The sequence below is a fragment of the Lagopus leucura genome, unplaced genomic scaffold (assembly GCF_019238085.1).
Source record: "Lagopus leucura isolate 7727_CA_CO unplaced genomic scaffold, USGS_WTPT01 Super-Scaffold_100009, whole genome shotgun sequence".
Taxonomy (NCBI): Eukaryota; Metazoa; Chordata; class Aves; order Galliformes; family Phasianidae; genus Lagopus; species Lagopus leucura.
Genome location: NW_024962266.1, coordinates 23,937,849 through 23,956,502, shown reverse-complemented (window position 1 = coordinate 23,956,502; position 18,654 = coordinate 23,937,849). Strand labels below are relative to the sequence as shown.

Below are 18,654 nucleotides of genomic sequence, written 5' to 3'. Positions count from 1 at the left end.
TACGCAGGAGAGGGTCGTGTAGTGTTTGATGGGGAGGAAGCTGTTTTGTGAGTCATGTTAACAGATGAAACAGCATCTAAAAATTATCTTTGTGGCTGAAATGCTGTATTCAAATAGGAAGATAAAGTGGTTGGATTAATTTTACTTATATTTTGCAGATAAATTTGTTTCTTTGATAAAATATGACTTGGGAAGGTTTAGCTCTCAATGAAGTATACATATCTACACTCCTTTTTTTCCAGAAACTTAAAAATAAATGTTCATGCTTTGTCTTCTCAGCCCAAATTCAGCCAAGTGCTGCCCTCCATTTCAAAGCAGGAGAAGTGGAAGGGCGAAACCTGGTGTCCTAGAAGCCTCAGTACTATTGAATTGAGTGCAGATACCAGATGACCCTTACACTTTTAATTGCAGTGAGTGTCATTCAGTGCTTTAATATTCCATTTGAGTGGAAAATCTATGGCATTTTTTTCCAAATATGATTGCCTTCTTCTTCTTTTTTTTTTTTTGTAGAATTTTGGGCGCATTATTTGGGGTACATTGCTTACCTTATATCATAACTGTGCCCCTAATGTCATGTAAGTAAGGATAATTAGGAGTTGGCTGTTTCCTAAAGAAGCTGTCAGTCTCTCTCCCTCCCAAATCTGCCTTGTGGTCTTCATATGCCTGGTGTCTGTGGTCCATGCAGATATTCATAACCCTCAATCTGGCTGCACTGAATCCTGCTGTTTGTCTTGCTGTATCCTCTGTGCTTCTTCCTTAAAGTATTCATCCCTTCCTCTCAGTGCCTTGCAAACTCTTTCATTTCAAAAGGATCTTTATGACTGCCATTGTGTTGGATCCCTGGTCCTGGAGAATTGTGAGAGACAGCTGGGTAAGCTGGGTGAGATGTTACGGAAGGGTTTGTGATAACTCCTTGCCTCGTGTGTCCTCCAAAAGAGTTAATGGTGCTGTGTACTAAATACAGTGAAAATTTGAGTTCAACAGTGAAGCAGACTTCAGTAAGAAGAAATAGCTCTTTTTACAGAAAATTCCCATCAAGCAAACTAAATTAGTGGAAGTGGAGATTTAACAGGGCACTGACCTCATTGCTTGCAATGGGAGCACTGCTTTGCTCTGCTTTACTCATTCGAGTTAAATCCCATGAGCTCTCAGTTGCTGCAGCCAAAGGGATTCCCAAGCTGAAGGCAGGCTCTGTGCCCTACCTGCTCAGCCCAGTGGCTCAGGAACATACCCAGAGGGAGGCAATTTGGATCTGGTTTTGACAGGTAGGCCTGCACGTGGTAAAATCAGGCTGAGAAGATAGCCCACATTTCTGCGTTAGCAGGTGAGCACAGAGTGAAAGTCTGCCCTGTGGACAGAAGGTGAAATCTATGGGAGCAGACTAATCCTGGGAACGTATCTGTGATCTGAACCCAGCAATGGCAAAATTAGCTCCTGATTGCACAGAAAGCTCTGCATGGGCAGCCATCCCACAGCCCACAGGGTCCTGCTGAATCCAGGAGGTCTGTATATGGAGTAATGTGGGTTTGGTTTGTGTTGGCACAGGCTTGAGGCTGTGGTAAGTGATGCTCTGTGCTGGTTACTGGAAGCGCTGCTCTTACACCTTCCTCGGAAACAGGCAGCTGATGCTATCAGAGCAGCTGCCAGATTCCCGGATGTTACTGGGTGCTTCTGAAGGATTTGCCTGATTGGTGTAATTTGTACAATTGCTGCTTTAGTCAGTAAGTTATGGCTGTGGGATTAGCAGTGCTGATGTCCCATACAGGTTTCCAATTTTCAGTCAGAAAAAAAACCAACCACCACTAAACACATGGCAGCATTTATTTTTTTCCATTTAAATTTGGCAAGTACAAAACATCTCCATTCAGATTCAGCTGATTGCATCTCAATCAGAATATAAAGGAGTAATGATAGGTCTTTATCCTCACAAGATCCCTGTGGGGTGGCTGTGATTTGAGCAAAGGTTACCTTTGCTCAATACCTTTGGTATTCTGACCATCCCTTGTTTTCCCTAAGTCGCTTTATTTTGCCCCTAAATCCTCTACACCAGACTCTTACTGGTGATGTCACTTACTGTGATGTCATTTAACCAGAAAAACCTGTGATAAACTTCCTCACGCTTTCCCAGTAGGGAGTGAAATTGAGGAGACTGAAGGAATGAGTTCTGCAGCCTCGTTGCACCCAAATGACATTGTAAATGGGGGAAGTTCAGAGCATGCAAATCTTTTTTACATAAGCTGCTTCTATTCATAAATTATGAACTCATAATTAATTCTGCTTTCAGAAAAGCACTTTGAATGAAGATACGATTGTCCAGAAATATATATTCTGTAACAGTAAATACATTTCTGAACCACTGGTTATGTGTCAGCAGGAGCTTTGGCATCTGGTTGCTCCCTTGTAATGAAGCAATACTACACAAATACCATCATGGTGAAGGGGAAAATAACTCCTTGGTGTTTGAGGGGAGCAGCGTGGCAAAGGCAGCGAGTGCATGCAAATCTTAATTTGCAGGAGTGCGTGAAATGGCTCCTTAGCTCCATTAGTGATTTGAACAATATCAGGAATTACTTATTCCTTCTGCAGCCTTCATCTATATGGGCTTTTCGGTATCAATCACCATAGCAACAACCACCGTTAGCAGTGAGACTGCAATTCAGCCGCATTATTCCCTCCATGGGAGGCCTGTCAGCTCTTGCAGCAATGCGCTTCAAGGTCGTCTTCATTTACCTCTGTCTGTCCCTGCCCTTCCTGGAGGGCGGCTTTCCGTGGGAAACTTGGCCTTCCAGGGATGAACCCGTGCTTTAAAGGCTGACGTTTGACCAGAGATCTGTGTCAGATATTCAGGTGCTCGGTAACCACACTGATTTCAGCACACAAAGCAAGCAATATAGGTAAAGGGAAGCTTGGAAATAAATCCTAGTTCAGTCAAACTAACGCACTGACAGCGTTGGTAGCTGGGCTGGGAGTTCCAACTTAATTCAGTCTGGGCTCCGTGACCTCCTTATCTCAGTCCTGCTTGGAGATTAATGTATGTGGGCTGTGCGGCAGGATTAGCTCTTTATGCACAGTACCTGGGCACATGGAGCTCAGGCACTGCACTGCCACAGCCGTGTGGATGGAGCTCACTTCTAAACCTCACAGCTTAAGGCTTTCCAAGTCCACAGCCTCTCTGGCCAGTGTTCAAGTTGTGATAAATCAGCAGCAGATCTCTCTTTCCCCACTGCGAATGTTAGTGTGTGCAAATCACCCCTTGCCTTCCTGAGAAAATCCGCTGTTGGATTTAAGCAAACAAGAACTGTGTTTCTTTTTGGTTGCCTCAGGAAGGGTGTGGGAAAGCTGCAGTGCCATCATCTGTCTTATTTTCTTCTCTTTGGTGTCAGTAATTGCTGTCATTCACTTTGCCACAAACTTTACCAAATAGTTCTATTTCTCCAAGTCATGTGTATAATTTCAAGAGGAGCTGAGTTGCTTTTTTTTTTTTGACAAAAAAAAAGTGTATTAAAATATCAAATTCTTACAGAAAAGCTTCAAATCCTCAATTTAAGCTAGCAGTGGAAGCAGTTGCAGTCCATTGTACACCATTCCTAGCTCCTACTAATGATGGATATCCTGCTTATGTCACACATGGAGTTTTATCCAGATTTGAGGATCCGCTTTGTAGAATTACAGAGATGTATTTGAAATTACAGTTCTTAAAGTGTGCCTTGTGTCTTTACAGCATTTTGCTTTTCTTTATAAGCACTTTAAAAGCTTCTGGTAGAGTTATCTCCGTTTTTTGGTGAGCTAAGATTGTCGCTGCTGTACTGGAGCGCTCATTAAAGCCCCTGCTTAAATCCTGGCTCAGGGCAGAGAAACAGAACCAAAACACAACTGCACAACCACAGTCTCTTTTCTTCTTCCACCCAAAGGCTGCTGCTGCTCCACTCTCCAGATGTGACAGGGCTGCAGCTGGGAGCTGCCCAGCAAAAGCTGTGCCAGTTGCACTATAGCGCAGGGCAGCAACTAATGCAGAGTACCTCTGCTATACGTTCTCTATAAGCCAAAGCAAGTGTGCATTCATTGGGATGTGATGTTTTCTTCCTAAATCACCTGAAGAATCTTAATGGATTGTTGTACCCTACAAAATGGCTTTTGTAATTATGCTTATTTACTGCTTTGAAGCCAGTGAGTTAAACTCTTCTTCTTGACAAACGTTTCTAATATTTCTACTGGGATCACTTCATACTTGAAGGAGACTTTGCATCTGAGGGTATGACATTTATTAATTTCTTTGGCAGTGAGGAAGGCTAATATTTATATCCTCTGTTTCATACAGACATACTCTTAATAGAACAGGTAGCAGAACCAGAGAATATAGGCAAATTGCTCACGTCAAAGAAAAGATACCCTGGTGCTCATTTAATTATTATTCAAGACATTTCTATCAAAATGCTCTGGAGGCAGAGAAATGCTGTAGTGATGGGACTGCCCCGGTACCTTGACAGATTTATGAAAGGAGATGTGAAGCAAGCTGTCCCTGGGACTTTACTTCCCCCATCCTCATCTCTCCAGCTGCCTATGTAAGGTAATTTTAGCACTGCTTTTTATTAGGTTCTTCAGACAGTACAGAGGAGGTCCCAAGGAACACGTTGGCTCTTGCATCAGTGTGCAGGGATTGTAAGCAGCTTTCCTCTTCTGCTGCCCATTTGAGCAAGTCCCCAAGTGCCTGGAAGCTGCAGACTTTGCTTTATCCTTGCATGCCCTGTGGATTTTAGCTGTCAGAGAAGATAGCAAAAGGGTGAGTGGAACTGGGACAGAATCTGCCTTCCTGTGGCTCATAGGAGAGCCAGCTGGGACAGAGGTCTCTGCTCCAGGCACTTGTGAGGCAGCTGGCTTGAAGACCATTAGGCCTGTAAGAGAAGGAGAAGGCATTTGTATTTCTTGAGTTAACCAGGAGGTGCCTGAGACAGCCTTCTGTAGTGCTTTGGGAAGACACAGAGCTGCCCCACAGTGAGACATGGAAGTGGAGCCCTACAAGGTTGGGAAGGGGGAAGGCAGCAGCAGCAATGGGCTGTGCTTCATCCTTGGAGACAGAAATGTCTCTAGTGCTGTCAGCTCACCAAATTTAATTTTTTAGAAGAAATAAAATAAGCATGGCAATGCAGTTAATTCTAGCTAGAGATTCACCAACTTCACTGAAAAGTCTCCTCATGAGAGGTTACAAAAGGTGAATTGCTTCTATTTTTTTTCTGGCTGTCATTGTCAGTAGTTTTACATCAGTAGTGGGATTTGTAGGTGCAGAGGAGGAGCTTTTGTGCAGACTTCCGTTGTGTGAATCCCACACAGAGGTTTATCCATCTCTTTCCAGAGGGAAATGCATGCAGGCAGAAGGAATGCTGGAGGTGGGAGCAGGCAAGCAACATAGGAAAAGGGATGGTGAGAAGGGAAATAAATGCATATTTGGAGCGTGCAAATCCTTATAACCTTGCCCAAAAATTGGGGATCAAAGGACTGTGGAAAATTTTGCTTACGGTGTTTCTGAGATTGATCAAAATAATGCCAGAAAAGCAGTTTCTACTTCCCAGCCTTGATCTGTTACAGTAACTGTGCATAGACTTAGAAATATTCCCATCCATCACCTCCTTCTTCAAATAGGTTGTTCAAATCTTAACTCTTACCTCAGTTTTCCATTTGGTAGCTCCATCTTATTCATCACTTGAAGAGATCATACAGCCACGTGCTGATCAGTAGGATTACTAGGATTACTGAACATGAGCCGACAGTGTGCCCAGGTGGCCAAGAAGGCCAATGGCATCCTGGCTTGCATCAGAAACAGCGTTGCAAGCAGGAGCAGAGAGGTGATTGTTCCCCTATATTCAGCACTCGTGAGGCCACACCTCGAGTACTGTGTCCAGTTTTGGGCCCCTCACTACAAGAAAGATATTGAGGCCCTGGAACGTGTTCAAAGGAGGGCAACAAAGCTGGTGAGGGGTCTGGAACACAGGCCATATGAGGAGAGGCTGAAGGAGCTGGGAATGTTCAGCCTGGAGAAGAGGAGGCTCAGGGGAGACCTCACTGCTCTCTATAACTTCCTGAAGGGAGGCTGTAGTGAGCTGGGGGTCGGCCTCTTCTCTCGTGTCATTAGTGATAGGACCAGGGGGAATGGCTTCAAGCTACGGCAGGGGAGATTCAGGCTGGACATGAGGAAGTATTACTTTTCAGAAAGGGTGGTCAGGCACTGGAATGGACTGCCCAGGGAGGTGGTGGAGTCACCGAGCCTGGGGGTGTTCAAGGAAAGACTGGATGTTGTGTTGAGGAACATGGTTTAGTAGGAGCTATTGGGAATAGGTGAACAGTTGGACTGGATGATCTTTTAGGTCTTTTCCAACCTTAGTGATTCTATGATTAGCAGCTCATTTTATTTCTGGTTATGGGATAAGGATAGAAAAGTATGCTGAGTGAAGAAAATCAGCTGAAATTACGGGTAGGCTGCAGCATTTTAGTCTCACTTCTGACACGTGGAAGGGTTTTTTAGATGCTTCTTCACCGGGCTGATTGTGTTTTGGGTCCTTGTGAGAGGGATTCATCTCCTAATGTTAGATGTCTGATCTCAGTTCCTCACTGCCTGGAGAAGGAGACAGGTTAGCCCCTCTCTGTGCCCAAAAATACCCACACTCCTACCTCTCTAGGATGTCCTGCCTGCACCAGGCAGAACTTGGATGCTCCTTTGCTGACCACACACCACTGCAATGTATGTTGTTACTGATGGAAAGCTGGGCACTCAGCAGAGCACAGCTGAGATTCTCTTTAACGTTTATCCCTGTTGGATGGAGATCGGGCTTGGAGTTACTGAAGGCAAAAAGGCTCCTAAGTGCAATTAGAGGAAGTATTTAATTTATTGTAATTTATTTTTATATATTTATTGTAATTTATAAAATGCATAACTTTTCTATACGTGCCCGGAAGGGTAGAGGCAGACATATATTCAATTTTTTTTTAAATAACTGACGAAATTAGCTTTGATTAAAAGCACTTGGAGCAAATTTATTTCAGAGTCTTGGTTCCCCCATAACTTGATGAGACAAAGTGGCTGCCAAGTGCACGTTGTTGGAGTACCTGAAATTTTAATTTTAGCAGGCTCCTCTGGTGCAGCTGTCCATCAGGCTTGCAAGCAGGAGTACACCACTCAGCTTCAGATCTGACAAATGTCTCATTTGTGTGTTAATGTTGAGTTGTGATTTCCAGGGAAGGCTTTCAGTGTGCTGTAAAGGGCCTTGCTGGCAGATTGCAGCTAAATTGATGCTCGCCTCACTAAATATTTACCCTACACATCCCACTTAATATGTCCAAAACCAGGCACACTGTGAAATCCTCAAACCTGATTCTGTGCCTGTGAAAGCCAGGAAGCTGCTAATGTCAGCATGGAGCAAAGCTCAGCTCTGTGTGAGCCCCCAGCGCCCACCACTGCTCCTCCAGCCCTCCCTGTGTCTCCTTATACAAAAGGACAGGGCAGTGCTGCACTTGTGCCCCATTTTACCAGCTGCCCATTCTCCTGCAGGGCTGCCCGTGGCCCAGAGGGGTGATGGGAGAGCTGAGCTGGGCTCCCAGCTTGGGTCAGCACACCCTGGGGGCAGGATGTGCTCCGTATCACAGCTGCAGAGAAGCCCCATGCGTCTTCACCTGTTCCTTGCTATGTAGTTTACCACTGGGAAAGCAGTGTTGGGTTAGGACAGCCAAGGTAATACATTTATGCCCTCTCCCTCCCCCTACTCAGATACATGTGATGTGCTAAAGCCAGTGTAGTGGCAGGGGGTAGATAGGGGACCTCACAGCTCACCTGTTTGGTTTTTTTTCCCAAGCTTGTTCTCCTGATGAGTTCCAGTGCAGTAACAAGACGTGCATCTCCATCAACTTCGTGTGTGATGGTTACAACAACTGTGGTGATGGCAGCGATGAAAGGAAATGCTCCCCTCTGACCTGCAGCCCCAATGAGTTCCAGTGCAACAACAGCGTGTGCATCCCAGAGCTGTGGGTCTGTGACAACCAGGCAGACTGTGAGGACCATTCAGATGAGTCTGTAGAGAGGTGTGGCTACGATGCCAAGGCCTTCAACACCTGTGCTGCTCACGAGTTCCAGTGTGGCAATGGCGAATGCATCCTCCTTAACTGGAAGTGTGATGGGGACGAAGACTGCAAGGACAAGTCTGATGAGCAGGACTGCCGTGAGTGTGGGCAGGGCTGGGGATTCTCCTTTGGTGGGGAGGGCAGCCCCTCTGGGTTGTGTTTTCAGGCAGGGTTTTGTTGCAAGTTGTCTGTGCAGCACCTGTCTGCCAAGGAGCATTTGTGCCCCAAGGCATGGCCGGGTGCTCAGCCCAGCAGCATTAGGTGTATTCCAGACTCCTTATTTTGTTGTTCTGTCAGGATTCACAGAGGGGCTGCAAGAGCTGTTGAATGGGACCGTGCCTCAGAGAAGGTCTGTTTCACTAGAAATGGAGAAAATGGGAAACATTTTTAAAGCCCTCAGGCTGCACGGTGGGGTCACAGCCTGCAGGATAGAAGCCTCAGTGCTAAAGGGAATATGTGATCAGCAGAAAAAAAAAACAATTTTCTACCTCTGAAGTTTGAGTATACCAAGCAAGGCAGCACCTTTGAATAATCCAGTTTGAAATGCACTTTGAGCTTGGCTCAGTTACAGACGAGAGCTAATACATAATGGATTTCTTTTCAGCTGGCTTGATGCATTTAACATGGTGTTGTTGGTGTGCACAGTATTTTGAAGGCTTCATCCAACTTTAGCCACTAACCTGTTCAAGCTGGTCACTTATCTGAGGAGGGAGATGGCAAGAAAACAAGAGCAAAATGTTTTGCTAAAATATTCATAATCACAAGATAGGAATAAAATAAAATATTTATACAGTACATATATTTAGCAGCTCTGACACTGGAACACCTCTGGGAAGAAGGCAGCAACCAGCTGCAGAAAGCAGACATTTTTACAAAGGTATGTGTGAAAATGTCCAACTTCTCCAGCACCGTCTTTCCACAACCAGCACAGCACTGAGTCTCAGCTGGTGACCTGAGAGCAGCTTGCATGGGAGAGCCCTTCAAGGAGAGGAACAATCAGATGCTGTTTGGGGCAGACATGCAAATTTGATGATTCCTTTAGCAAGAGGAGGAGGCAGTAAGGCCCGACAAACTTCAGCAGGTGCCCAGCTGAGCTGGTTCTGCTGAGACCGGGGACCCAGGAGGAGCAGCAGAGCGGTGACGGCAGCCCTGTTACAGAGCAGCTTCAGCAAGTAAAGCCTCCTCTTTCCCCAGGGCAGCCTTTGTGGGGCAGAGGACACAGCCGGACAGGGCTGCAGCACAGCACAGTGCTGACAACCAGTGGAGGAAAGAGGAAACGTGGCTGAGGAGGGAAGAAATCTTGAGACCATTATATCCCTGACTAGGGGATTCAGTGCCTGGGGGCACTGCTGACTCTCAGTACACACACATTATACAGCTTATCTACCCAGGAGGAACACACATGTGCTGCTTCTGCTGCTCTCAATCCAGGAAGCCAAGAAATGGTGGGACTCCAGAGCCCCACGTTTTAGTTCCTGACATACTCCTTTGTACAGGCTTGTCTGCTTTGCACCTGTGTAAGTTTGGGATTTTGTGCCACTGAGCTGCACAGCCCTGTCACTGCTGACACTGCAGGCAGGGGATCTCTGGGTCAGCAGCCAGCAGAGAACCCATGGCACTGAATGCAAATGAGTCCACTGGGTCAGAGGCAAAAGTGATGTTGCTTCCCCATCCTAACCAAAGCTGTAGCTTGGGTGCACACGCCTGGGGTAAGAAAATGGTATTTGAGTGCATCTCTGTTCCTTGTTGGACTGAAGAGTTTAGGAATTGTCCTTTATTACAATATTTTTTTCTCACCTCCAGAACCTCTTTTTTGAGATCAGCATTGCATGGCATGCAGGGAGTTACAGCTGTGTGACAACTCCATTCCCTTCACAACAGCAATGGCACAAACTGCTGGCATTGACTTGATTAGAACTGAGGATGCCAGCACTGTGCCTTCTCTCTTAGGGTTTTTGCATCGTATAAAACACAAGGATGGGAGTTAATGCTTTAAAAAAAAAAGTCATGAGGCCATCACCGGATATTTGTTATAATTATTTTGAGGTGATAAACGAGTAGAGCAGGAATGAAGGGTGACAGCTGGTGAACAGGTTTTGGCAGCGAAGCCAGCAAATAAATAGGAAGGAAGAAGTCATTTCAGGGAAGCTGTGTGAGCACATTGGATGGTTGCTTTTTCCCTAGTATGTATATGTAAATATATGTGTGTATATATGCACATGTATGTAAAATGGACATTAGGTTAGATTTATTACTCCCCAAATGGTTGGATTTTAAAACATCCTCTGCAACCCAGGAGGGAAGATAAATAATGCCAGTACCTGACAGCTAGAAAACAGATCTCTGACCTCGCACTTTCCTCACTATGTTTCCCTGTCAGTAAAATGGAACTAATGTGTTTTGCAAATGCTGGAGTTTTCTTGAGCTTCAGTTGACTTTCTGGGGGGTAAAGAAGCAAAAGACAGAAGAAATAGAGGCTCAAACTTAGAATCTGGAATATAACTCCTGAATTTGAGCAGTACAGCTTTGTGCCCCATATGTGCAAATCAAGTGTGTCTGCTTGAGTGTACCAGTTAATTTAAAAGAGCTTTGGTAAACTGTTCCATATTTAATTTGTGGAGCTGCAAAGGTGACTATAAAACTGAAATGTCACTGATTTAAACCCCCTAAAATAGAAAATAGCACAGAGGTTTTCGGAACAACTTGTGGAAAATGAACTGTGCAGCTCATGTCTGTGCTTGGGACACTGCTCTGCTTTGGGCAGTGGTGGCCTGCTGTCAGCCGTGCCCATGGTGCTGAGATGGGTTTGTCTCCCAGCTTCATGTGTGTGTGCTCTCCAAGCTGAGTATAATCATCGCAGTCTCCCTTCTCCTGTTGAGAAATTCACCGAAGTATAGAATTGCTGTATATTCATTTTGATACCTTTGTGATGAGGAAGAGCTGTTGCTGTGTCTGCTCTTTTTGGATGTTCGTTAAGAGGCTCAAGGGCCATTTCTCAAAGGTCTGAACTTCCACAGCTCTGCTGGAATGAAAAACAAGCCAGGAAACCAAGCCTGGTCTCCAGTCCTATGACTTTTCATGAAGAAAGAGCTTTGTGCAGATGCTGTACAGTCCCACATCTGTGTTTTGCAGTCCCTTTACCACCTGAGTCTTTCCAATCTGCAGCCATTGCCTTGCAGATTTACTTCGTAAACTGGAAACTTGCTTCTGCCCTAGGACAAACCAGGCTCTGGTAGCTTTAGTTGCATGTAGCAAGTTTGCAGAAAATTAATACCTGTTGTCAGAAACAGAGGACCATCCCATCCTGTCTCCACAGAACAGAAGTTGCTACAGAAAGGGTGAACTTTTCTATGTTGGGAAGTGAAGATCAGAAATAACAGTAGCTAGGAAATGTGAGGCGAGGCGTTAGGGAAAGGATTGCAGCGGCCGAGGTTTAGCTTGGAAGAAGCTGGGATTGCATTACAGGGAAAGTCGTCTCTCCACCATCAGGGTTTCTGCCAGGGAAATGAATGGTTCAGACAGAAGTGCCTCAGCCTCATTGCAGGACCAGACTGCCACCTCCAGAGCTGAGGTCTGTGGTTCTCCCAGACCAGTTTCACCTCCCCTTCTCCTTCATTAGAGAAGCAGTTCCCAGGTGCTTGGCTTGGAGCTGCTGGATATCGTGCTGAGGTTTTACATTTCTGTATCTGGGTTTGTTAGCAGAAACACTGTGACACAGCTGGTCCCACAACTGCTCTTACTGCATGCAATTTTATTCTTGCTATGCAGCTCTTTCCAACTGTAGTCCACATGGCTTTCCCTTCCACGGAGCAGTGCTATTTCCTAACCTTTCTCCTGTGAATACTGTGCCTTTCTAAGGCAGGATTTCCCCCTTCCCACAGCAGCACTGCAGTTGCAGCTCTTCCTGTCTTTCACACCCTCCAATGGCTGCAGGCACCTAGGGCTTAGTCCAGCAGTTGTGAATCTGGATCCTGCATCCCATGGGATGCTTTCATCAATAACGCTGAGCCTTCAGGCATACTAATACTTCATGATATTGACACTAACCCAGTTTGTATCTGTGGCTCTTCTTGGGTTATCTGAAAGTAGTAATTTCTTTATTAGAACCAGTTTGTCAAATTGTCAAGGAAAATCTGCCACGTGGCTCTCGCCTCCCATGTAGTAACATCAGTGCTGACCTCCTCCAGCTATTCAGAGGCAGTGATTTTCTGTCATATGGTACCAGGCTGCAATCAGCAAGATGGAAAGGTTAGAATCAAGAGCTCTCCAGGGTGTGCTGCCTTAACAGGATTTTAACAAAACATCTGGAAGATAGTTCCCTTAGAAATAAGCCACATAATGTGCCTCAGGAACGAGGAGCCTATTTTTACCAGTGAGCTGCAGGCTGCAGCCCTTTGCTGGCTAGCCAGTGCCTGTTGGCTCTGTCAGTGCAAGTCAGATCCCATCTGGGAAGGTATCAGTGTAAACTTGAGGAGGGAAACGTGGCTGCTTTTGGCATGATCAGAGCAGCAGTCTGATCTATTTTTTCCCCAACTTTGCTATTCATCAGATCTGTGTTCAGTCTGTAATAACAGCAACAGGGCAAATGAGCATCAGGCTCGAAATCTGACCTGACACCATGGAGATGTTTCTGGCCTGTAAACCCAAGAAGCACCAAGCCATGGGGCAGTGGAGCTCTTGTGCCTTCCAGGCTCTGTGGTTAGCTCACAGGCATTCACTGACTCAAATGACCATGTCTGTCTCTCACTTCATCCCTGGTGTGACCCCACTGGCTGTAGCAGATGCAGCATACATGTATCTTGCCTTTGACCTTAGGCTGAACATGCTTCAAAATGTATCTTAAAATACAAGGACGGTAGAGGGTGGTCAGGAATATTGGGGAGCACAGGGCGGTGCCTGAGGTAGCTGCTGCCTGTTGCTTTGGTGGAAGCAGCTGATCCTTCTGAAGGAGGGCACGAAGCTCCTGCAGTGTCAGACGAAAAGTATCACACAGAAAGTTCAGGTGCTGTGTGGGTGACGCTTACGTGTGTTTTTTTAAAGCTCTGGTGACCTGCAGACCGGATGAATTTCAGTGCGGGGATGGGACCTGCATCCATGGAGCAAAGCAGTGTGACAGAGTGCACGACTGTCCTGACAACAGTGACGAGGCAGGCTGTGTCCAAGGTATGCACAAAACAGCACTGTGTTCCTTGTGCTCGGTTTTATAAAACTGCAGGAGAGCTGCAGAAGGAGGAGGCCTGCACTGCTCCTCTGTGCCACAACAGGCTGCTTCCTGCAGAGAGCTGTAAGCCGTTCTGGCAGTGGGGTTGCTTGGGAGAGATGGTTGTGCTGACCAGGCAGACTGCACGCCTTGAAAAGTTCCTCGCATCATACTCAGTCTTTTGCTTAATCTCATCCCATTTCTGCTAATGACACCTTCTTGAAGCTCTGTGTCAGGCTTTTTGTTGTCTTGAGCCTTACCTAACTTAGTTGCTTTCCTCTCTTGCCCGACATGACAGAGTCAGCATGTGAAAGTCCCAGCAAGTTTCAGTGTAAGAGTGGAGAGTGCATTGACGGAGGCAAAGTGTGCGATTCACATAGAGACTGCAGGGACTGGTCTGACGAGCCTCTGAAAGAATGTGGTACAGTACTTGCCTTCTACGTGTTGCTCTTGTTGTAACTGCTTCCCCTCTCCTCCATCTGGTGCTCACAGCTTTGAGTGTAACCACATGTAGCTGCTAATGCTATTTCTCACTCTGCTTCTCTTTCCTTGCCTTTATTCTCTCTTCACCCTTCACATGAATATAATTAGTAGCCCAGTCTGATCATCTGCCAGTGTGAACTGTGCCCTTCTCAGTCCAACTTTTGATCTTGGAGGGATGTTTGAGCTGAGCACAGGACTAGCAACCAGGAATTCCCCCTCTTCTCAGACACTGGGGTCTTCCACAGCATCGACCAGTTTATTTGGCCTCGCTGCCAAAAATTACCTGTGAATTACTGAAAGATGAGCAAAAACATTGTAAAGGTTTAGCATTGGTAACATCTTTGAAGGTGAAAGCACGCAGTGAGTGGCAGCATCCACTAAGCAATGATTTCAGCCACTGCGTTTGTTGCTGCGTCCTGTAGAAATGACAACAAGCTGCTGTCTGCAGCATCCTGCTGGCTGTGGGCTGCTGAGAACAGCCAGGCCATGAGAGCCTGGTCTGCTCCTGGGCTGTGGGAGTCAGCAGAACAGAAAGCTGCAGGTTGGGGAGCTGAGCCTCTCTGTCCTTTTCTTACCAGGCATTGCAGGTGCCAACCCCAACCTAGAGCACCACTGCCACACCATTGGTTCTTCCCCGGGGGCAGAAGTGCCTCAGACAGGCTGCTGTGCTGTCCCTTTCCATGACTTCATGGAGCACCAGTAGCATGGAGCTCTGTGCCTGCAACTTAAATATCTCCTGTTCAGGGAGAGTTGTTGGCTTCTCTGTGCTGGACAAGAAGTGTGTGAGTTCCCAGAAAGGATGCTTTTACCCTGTGCTTTCAGAACATCCTTGCTTTCTTCTGCACTAATCCACATCTCCCTGTCTTTCTGAGTGGGTGTTGCAACTTGTCTGCCTGTGAAGGTCTCAAAGCCAGCAGCCCAGTTGGCTGAGGAGACAGGGCTCAGCCTTAACATGGTGCTGTGACTGCCTCGTTGTGGTCCTAGGCTGGCAGCTGAGTGCCATTTGAGTTAGGAAGCTGTGCAGAGAACAGACTCCAAAGGAGACATGCTTCTTTAAGACTGCAGAATGATGTAGATTGTTGTGAATTTTGACATGCAGCCACAGGTAATCTGCACAGCAGCCCAGGAGATGCGGGGTGTTCTCCTCAGCATGGTGTGTCTGTACAGCTGCGTGCTCGCCTTTGCAGTGCCCTCCATGGTTCCCCAGAAAAGCACTGAAGAGGCAGAGCATCGCTTATCTCACTTAAAGCAGGCAGTGAATATGATGCTGAAGTTTGGGTAATGGGCAGCAGCTGTCCAGCAGAAAGAGAGCAGGCTGCTATCTCTGCCTTTCCTCCTCAGCTCCTGTTGAGAAGTGCAGCAGGTGAGCCAACACCTGATTTACAATCTCCAAAATTATTCCACAAAGCCTCTGAAACCAGAGGAAACATTTGCATGAGAGCTTGCTTGTCAGTTGAAACAGTCTTTGTTGTGTTTTGCAAAGAGCAGTTGTGCATGGATATGATGCAGTTTCCTAGAGGCCTGTGCAAGTGCAGGAATAGGTGATATTCATTAATAAACAACACTGAACAGTGCCAACACACACTGTGACTTTGTGGACCCTTTCTTGGAACCCAGTGAACTTGCTCTGTTAATAACTTATTGATACCTGTGTACGTATGTGTCTCTGATAGGAAGGTGAAGCCATCCCAGAGCTGGGATGGGGTTCTCTGACATGATATCTTCTCAGCTACTGACTTCAATTGGCCTGTGGTTGTTTTCGTTTTCTTTCAAGAGCAGTGGTTTAATGGCTGTGCTGCACTGCTCACCTGTGTCATACAAGGAAGCAAGAAGTAAAAGATAAATGAAAATTTTGCCTTTAAATTGCATTAAGAAATGAAGTAAATCAGCTTTCCTTGTTCCAGTGAACCTGCTATCCCTGAAATCCCACAGCTTCTGTACAGCAGCCTTAAGGAGAAAACTTCCTCTTCACCTTCTAAAGGTTAATTACAACAAGAAGAAATGTTATTTCTGACAGAAAATCAGCTTTCTTGAATCTCTCATTTAATTCTAGTTAAAAAGACACAGTCTATTTTTCATTTCAGCTCTTGAAGGCCTTGGATTAGGCAGGGGCCCAGGAGGGGATGGGGGCTGGTTTTCCATGATTGCACACTTGGGCTGCTGCTGCAATTCAGGCGTTGCTGGAATTGTCACTCAGATCCTTCCTTGGTGCTGGATGGGGAAACAGTACAGTAGTTCAAAACAGCTGGCCTCTGGGAGATGAGACTCCCCTAGCATGAATTATCAAAGCTCAAAAAGACTGTTCAGAAAAGTCAACATTAACCAGTGCATGGGGAAGGAGTCATCTCCTGGAGAGCACCCTTAGGTCCCTTGGAAGTGCCTCACAGCTGGCAGAATATGCTCAAAGCAGTGGGTTTCTGATGGATGAGATGCAGAGATGCACAGATGCTGTGTCCCCAGGGCTCCCTCTTCATTTGGCCATTAGCTTTCAGTCCAACTGATCATAACAGTGTTGGTTTGGAATAATAAAGAGCAAGGAAGAGATACAGTGATGGCTTCCTTTCTCTGAAGTCACTCATATGCTCAATGTGGCCAACACCTGGCTACCAGAAGCTGGCAGCTATGGGAAAATGTGCGTTTGACCTTTCTTAATTTTATTCAAACTTACGACTGGAACCCCTCCTTTCCCATAGATAACCTGTCTGCCTCTTGCAGGTATTAACGAATGCTCTGTGAACAACGGTGGTTGCTCACACATATGCAAAGACTTGAAGATAGGCTACGAATGTGAATGCCCGCCCGGATACAAGCTTCTGGATAAAAAGACGTGTGGAGGTAATTTACATGCAAACAGCAGTCCCCTGTGTGTCACCATACAGAGACATGCTTATATGCTCTTCAGCACTGCTCCATCACAGATGGTTTGATTTCAAGTTATTGATGGGTTTCAAACACTCCTTTCAGACATAGATGAATGTGAGAATCCAGACGCTTGTAGCCAGATCTGCATTAATTACAAGGGGGACTACAAATGTGAGTGCTACGAGGGATACGAGATGGACACCCTGTCCAAAAACTGCAAGGCTGTAGGTAAGGAAGCCCGACAGGCTCTTAAACTCTGACTGCTCAACATCACAACTCTGATAAGAAAACACACTTGCAGGGCTGAGCCTAGGGGAACAGAGGCAAAAGTTAACTAGCAAGCACAGGCATTAATTTCAAGCAGCACGGAACTGCTGCAGTGATAGCAGATGTGTCTCTAGGCAAGAACTACTGAGAGTGCAGATCAGAATATTTTAACCATGTGCAGAGCAAGATTACGATCACTAGTTGGCTGTTTGAAGCTGAAACTCGAAAAGAAAGCCTCTTGACAGGTTTCACTAAAAACAGCACAGAAAAAAATATTTACTGGTAGTCATGGTAAAAGAAAACAACCCAATTAAAACGTGGTAGGTTATCACCTCTCCACCTACCCAGCCTCATACACAAATACCAACGTGAGCACCAGCAGCTTGCTTGGGCTTAGTGCAGAAATGAACGTTAATGTCAGGGATTGCAGCCTTTCTGAAAGGCTGTGGCCTGGGCTGGCCTGAGAGCATGACTGCTGTTACAGTTTGACCAGCACTCAGGCTGCAGACTCTAGCCCACAAAGAAGAGATGTGAGATGTATTATATAAGCCCAAGTGCTTGGTTGGGTGATGCAAGGTCAGCACGTATGTGACAGCCTAAAATAGAATTAAATGTCCTCCTAGCAATGAGATCCTGGCTTTGCTGGATTCAGTGTGGCTCTGCCATGCCTTGGTCTGGCTGCCTGCCTTCCCTCCAGCCAGCCTGGAAGGCTTTCTCTCTTCCTTGTCCTGACCATGAGTCACTGAAACTGAGCCCCTGGATTTTGTATCTAAAATGTATAATGGAATGTGGGGATGTTCCCCAGAGGCTGGGTGACAGGGTGCTGTGCCCTGTGTCTGTATGTGTTAACTGTCTACGTTGGGCCAGAAGCCACTTAGACCTGCTGCTGGCACAAAGCAGATCGGTGACTTATTGCTCTTTGCTTTGTTGTTGTTTGAGGAAATGATGTATCCAGCCTTTAGGCCAGCTGCTATAACAACAAATGCACTTCTTTCTGTGTCAGGAAAGAGTCCCTACCTCATCTTCACCAACCGCCACGAGGTCCGTAAGATAGACCTGGTGAAAAGGGACTACTCTCGCATCATTCCCATGCTGAAAAATGTCGTGGCACTGGATGTGGAGGTGGCAACAAACAGAATATATTGGTGTGATTTGTTCTACCGAAAAATCTACAGGTAAGGGCTAAGAGAGAGAGTGTGTTTTGGTACCTTTCTAAAGCTGTGCTTCAGTTTGTAGGGAGGATATGCAGAGAACAATGCAGTGAACCTGGGGATTTTCTTCCCTTACTGCATTACCTGTTGTGGCCCAGACTTTGTAAGCTTTTCAGGAACTGATAAAGAAATCAGGGCTTGTGCAGTTACTTGGCTTGAAAATGCAGGAAGGCTTTTCATGGACAATAGATCCCACTGCATTTGTGCAATTACACGTGGACTCATTTACTTAACGATCATACTGCCAAGTGAGGCTGCTGTGCTGTGTGCTTCGTGTACATGAAACCAAAAGGACTTGGCATCTGAAGGCACAGAAGCAAGTGGTGAAAGCAGGATACTGGTTGACCACTGGCGGCTCTGCTAGACTAGATGAAAATCCACAGCACTTGATCACAGACTACATTTCATATCCTGTAATTTGTTTCCCTTTTTTTTTTTTCCAGCTGTTTTTGTACATTCATTACCATTATTATGTACTGGAGCTTGTAAGGGTGTCTAGTCAAAAACGCATTTAATTTATGCACT

The 18,654-nt window shown here is 46.0% G+C and overlaps 1 protein-coding gene across 1 annotated transcript in view; it reads left to right on the top strand.

Annotated features, from left to right (window-relative positions):
- LRP8 (LDL receptor related protein 8) overlaps nucleotides 1–18,654 on the top strand; it is a 150,604-nt gene that overhangs the window by 121,202 nt on the left and 10,748 nt on the right. Inside the window, exons 5-10 of the mRNA XM_042873653.1 lie at nucleotides 7,842–8,204; nucleotides 13,147–13,269; nucleotides 13,605–13,727; nucleotides 16,505–16,624; nucleotides 16,754–16,879; nucleotides 17,922–18,093. Coding sequence (XP_042729587.1) covers nucleotides 7,842–8,204; nucleotides 13,147–13,269; nucleotides 13,605–13,727; nucleotides 16,505–16,624; nucleotides 16,754–16,879; nucleotides 17,922–18,093 — 1,027 coding nt within the window. The remainder of the gene's footprint in view (nucleotides 1–7,841; nucleotides 8,205–13,146; nucleotides 13,270–13,604; nucleotides 13,728–16,504; nucleotides 16,625–16,753; nucleotides 16,880–17,921; nucleotides 18,094–18,654) is intronic.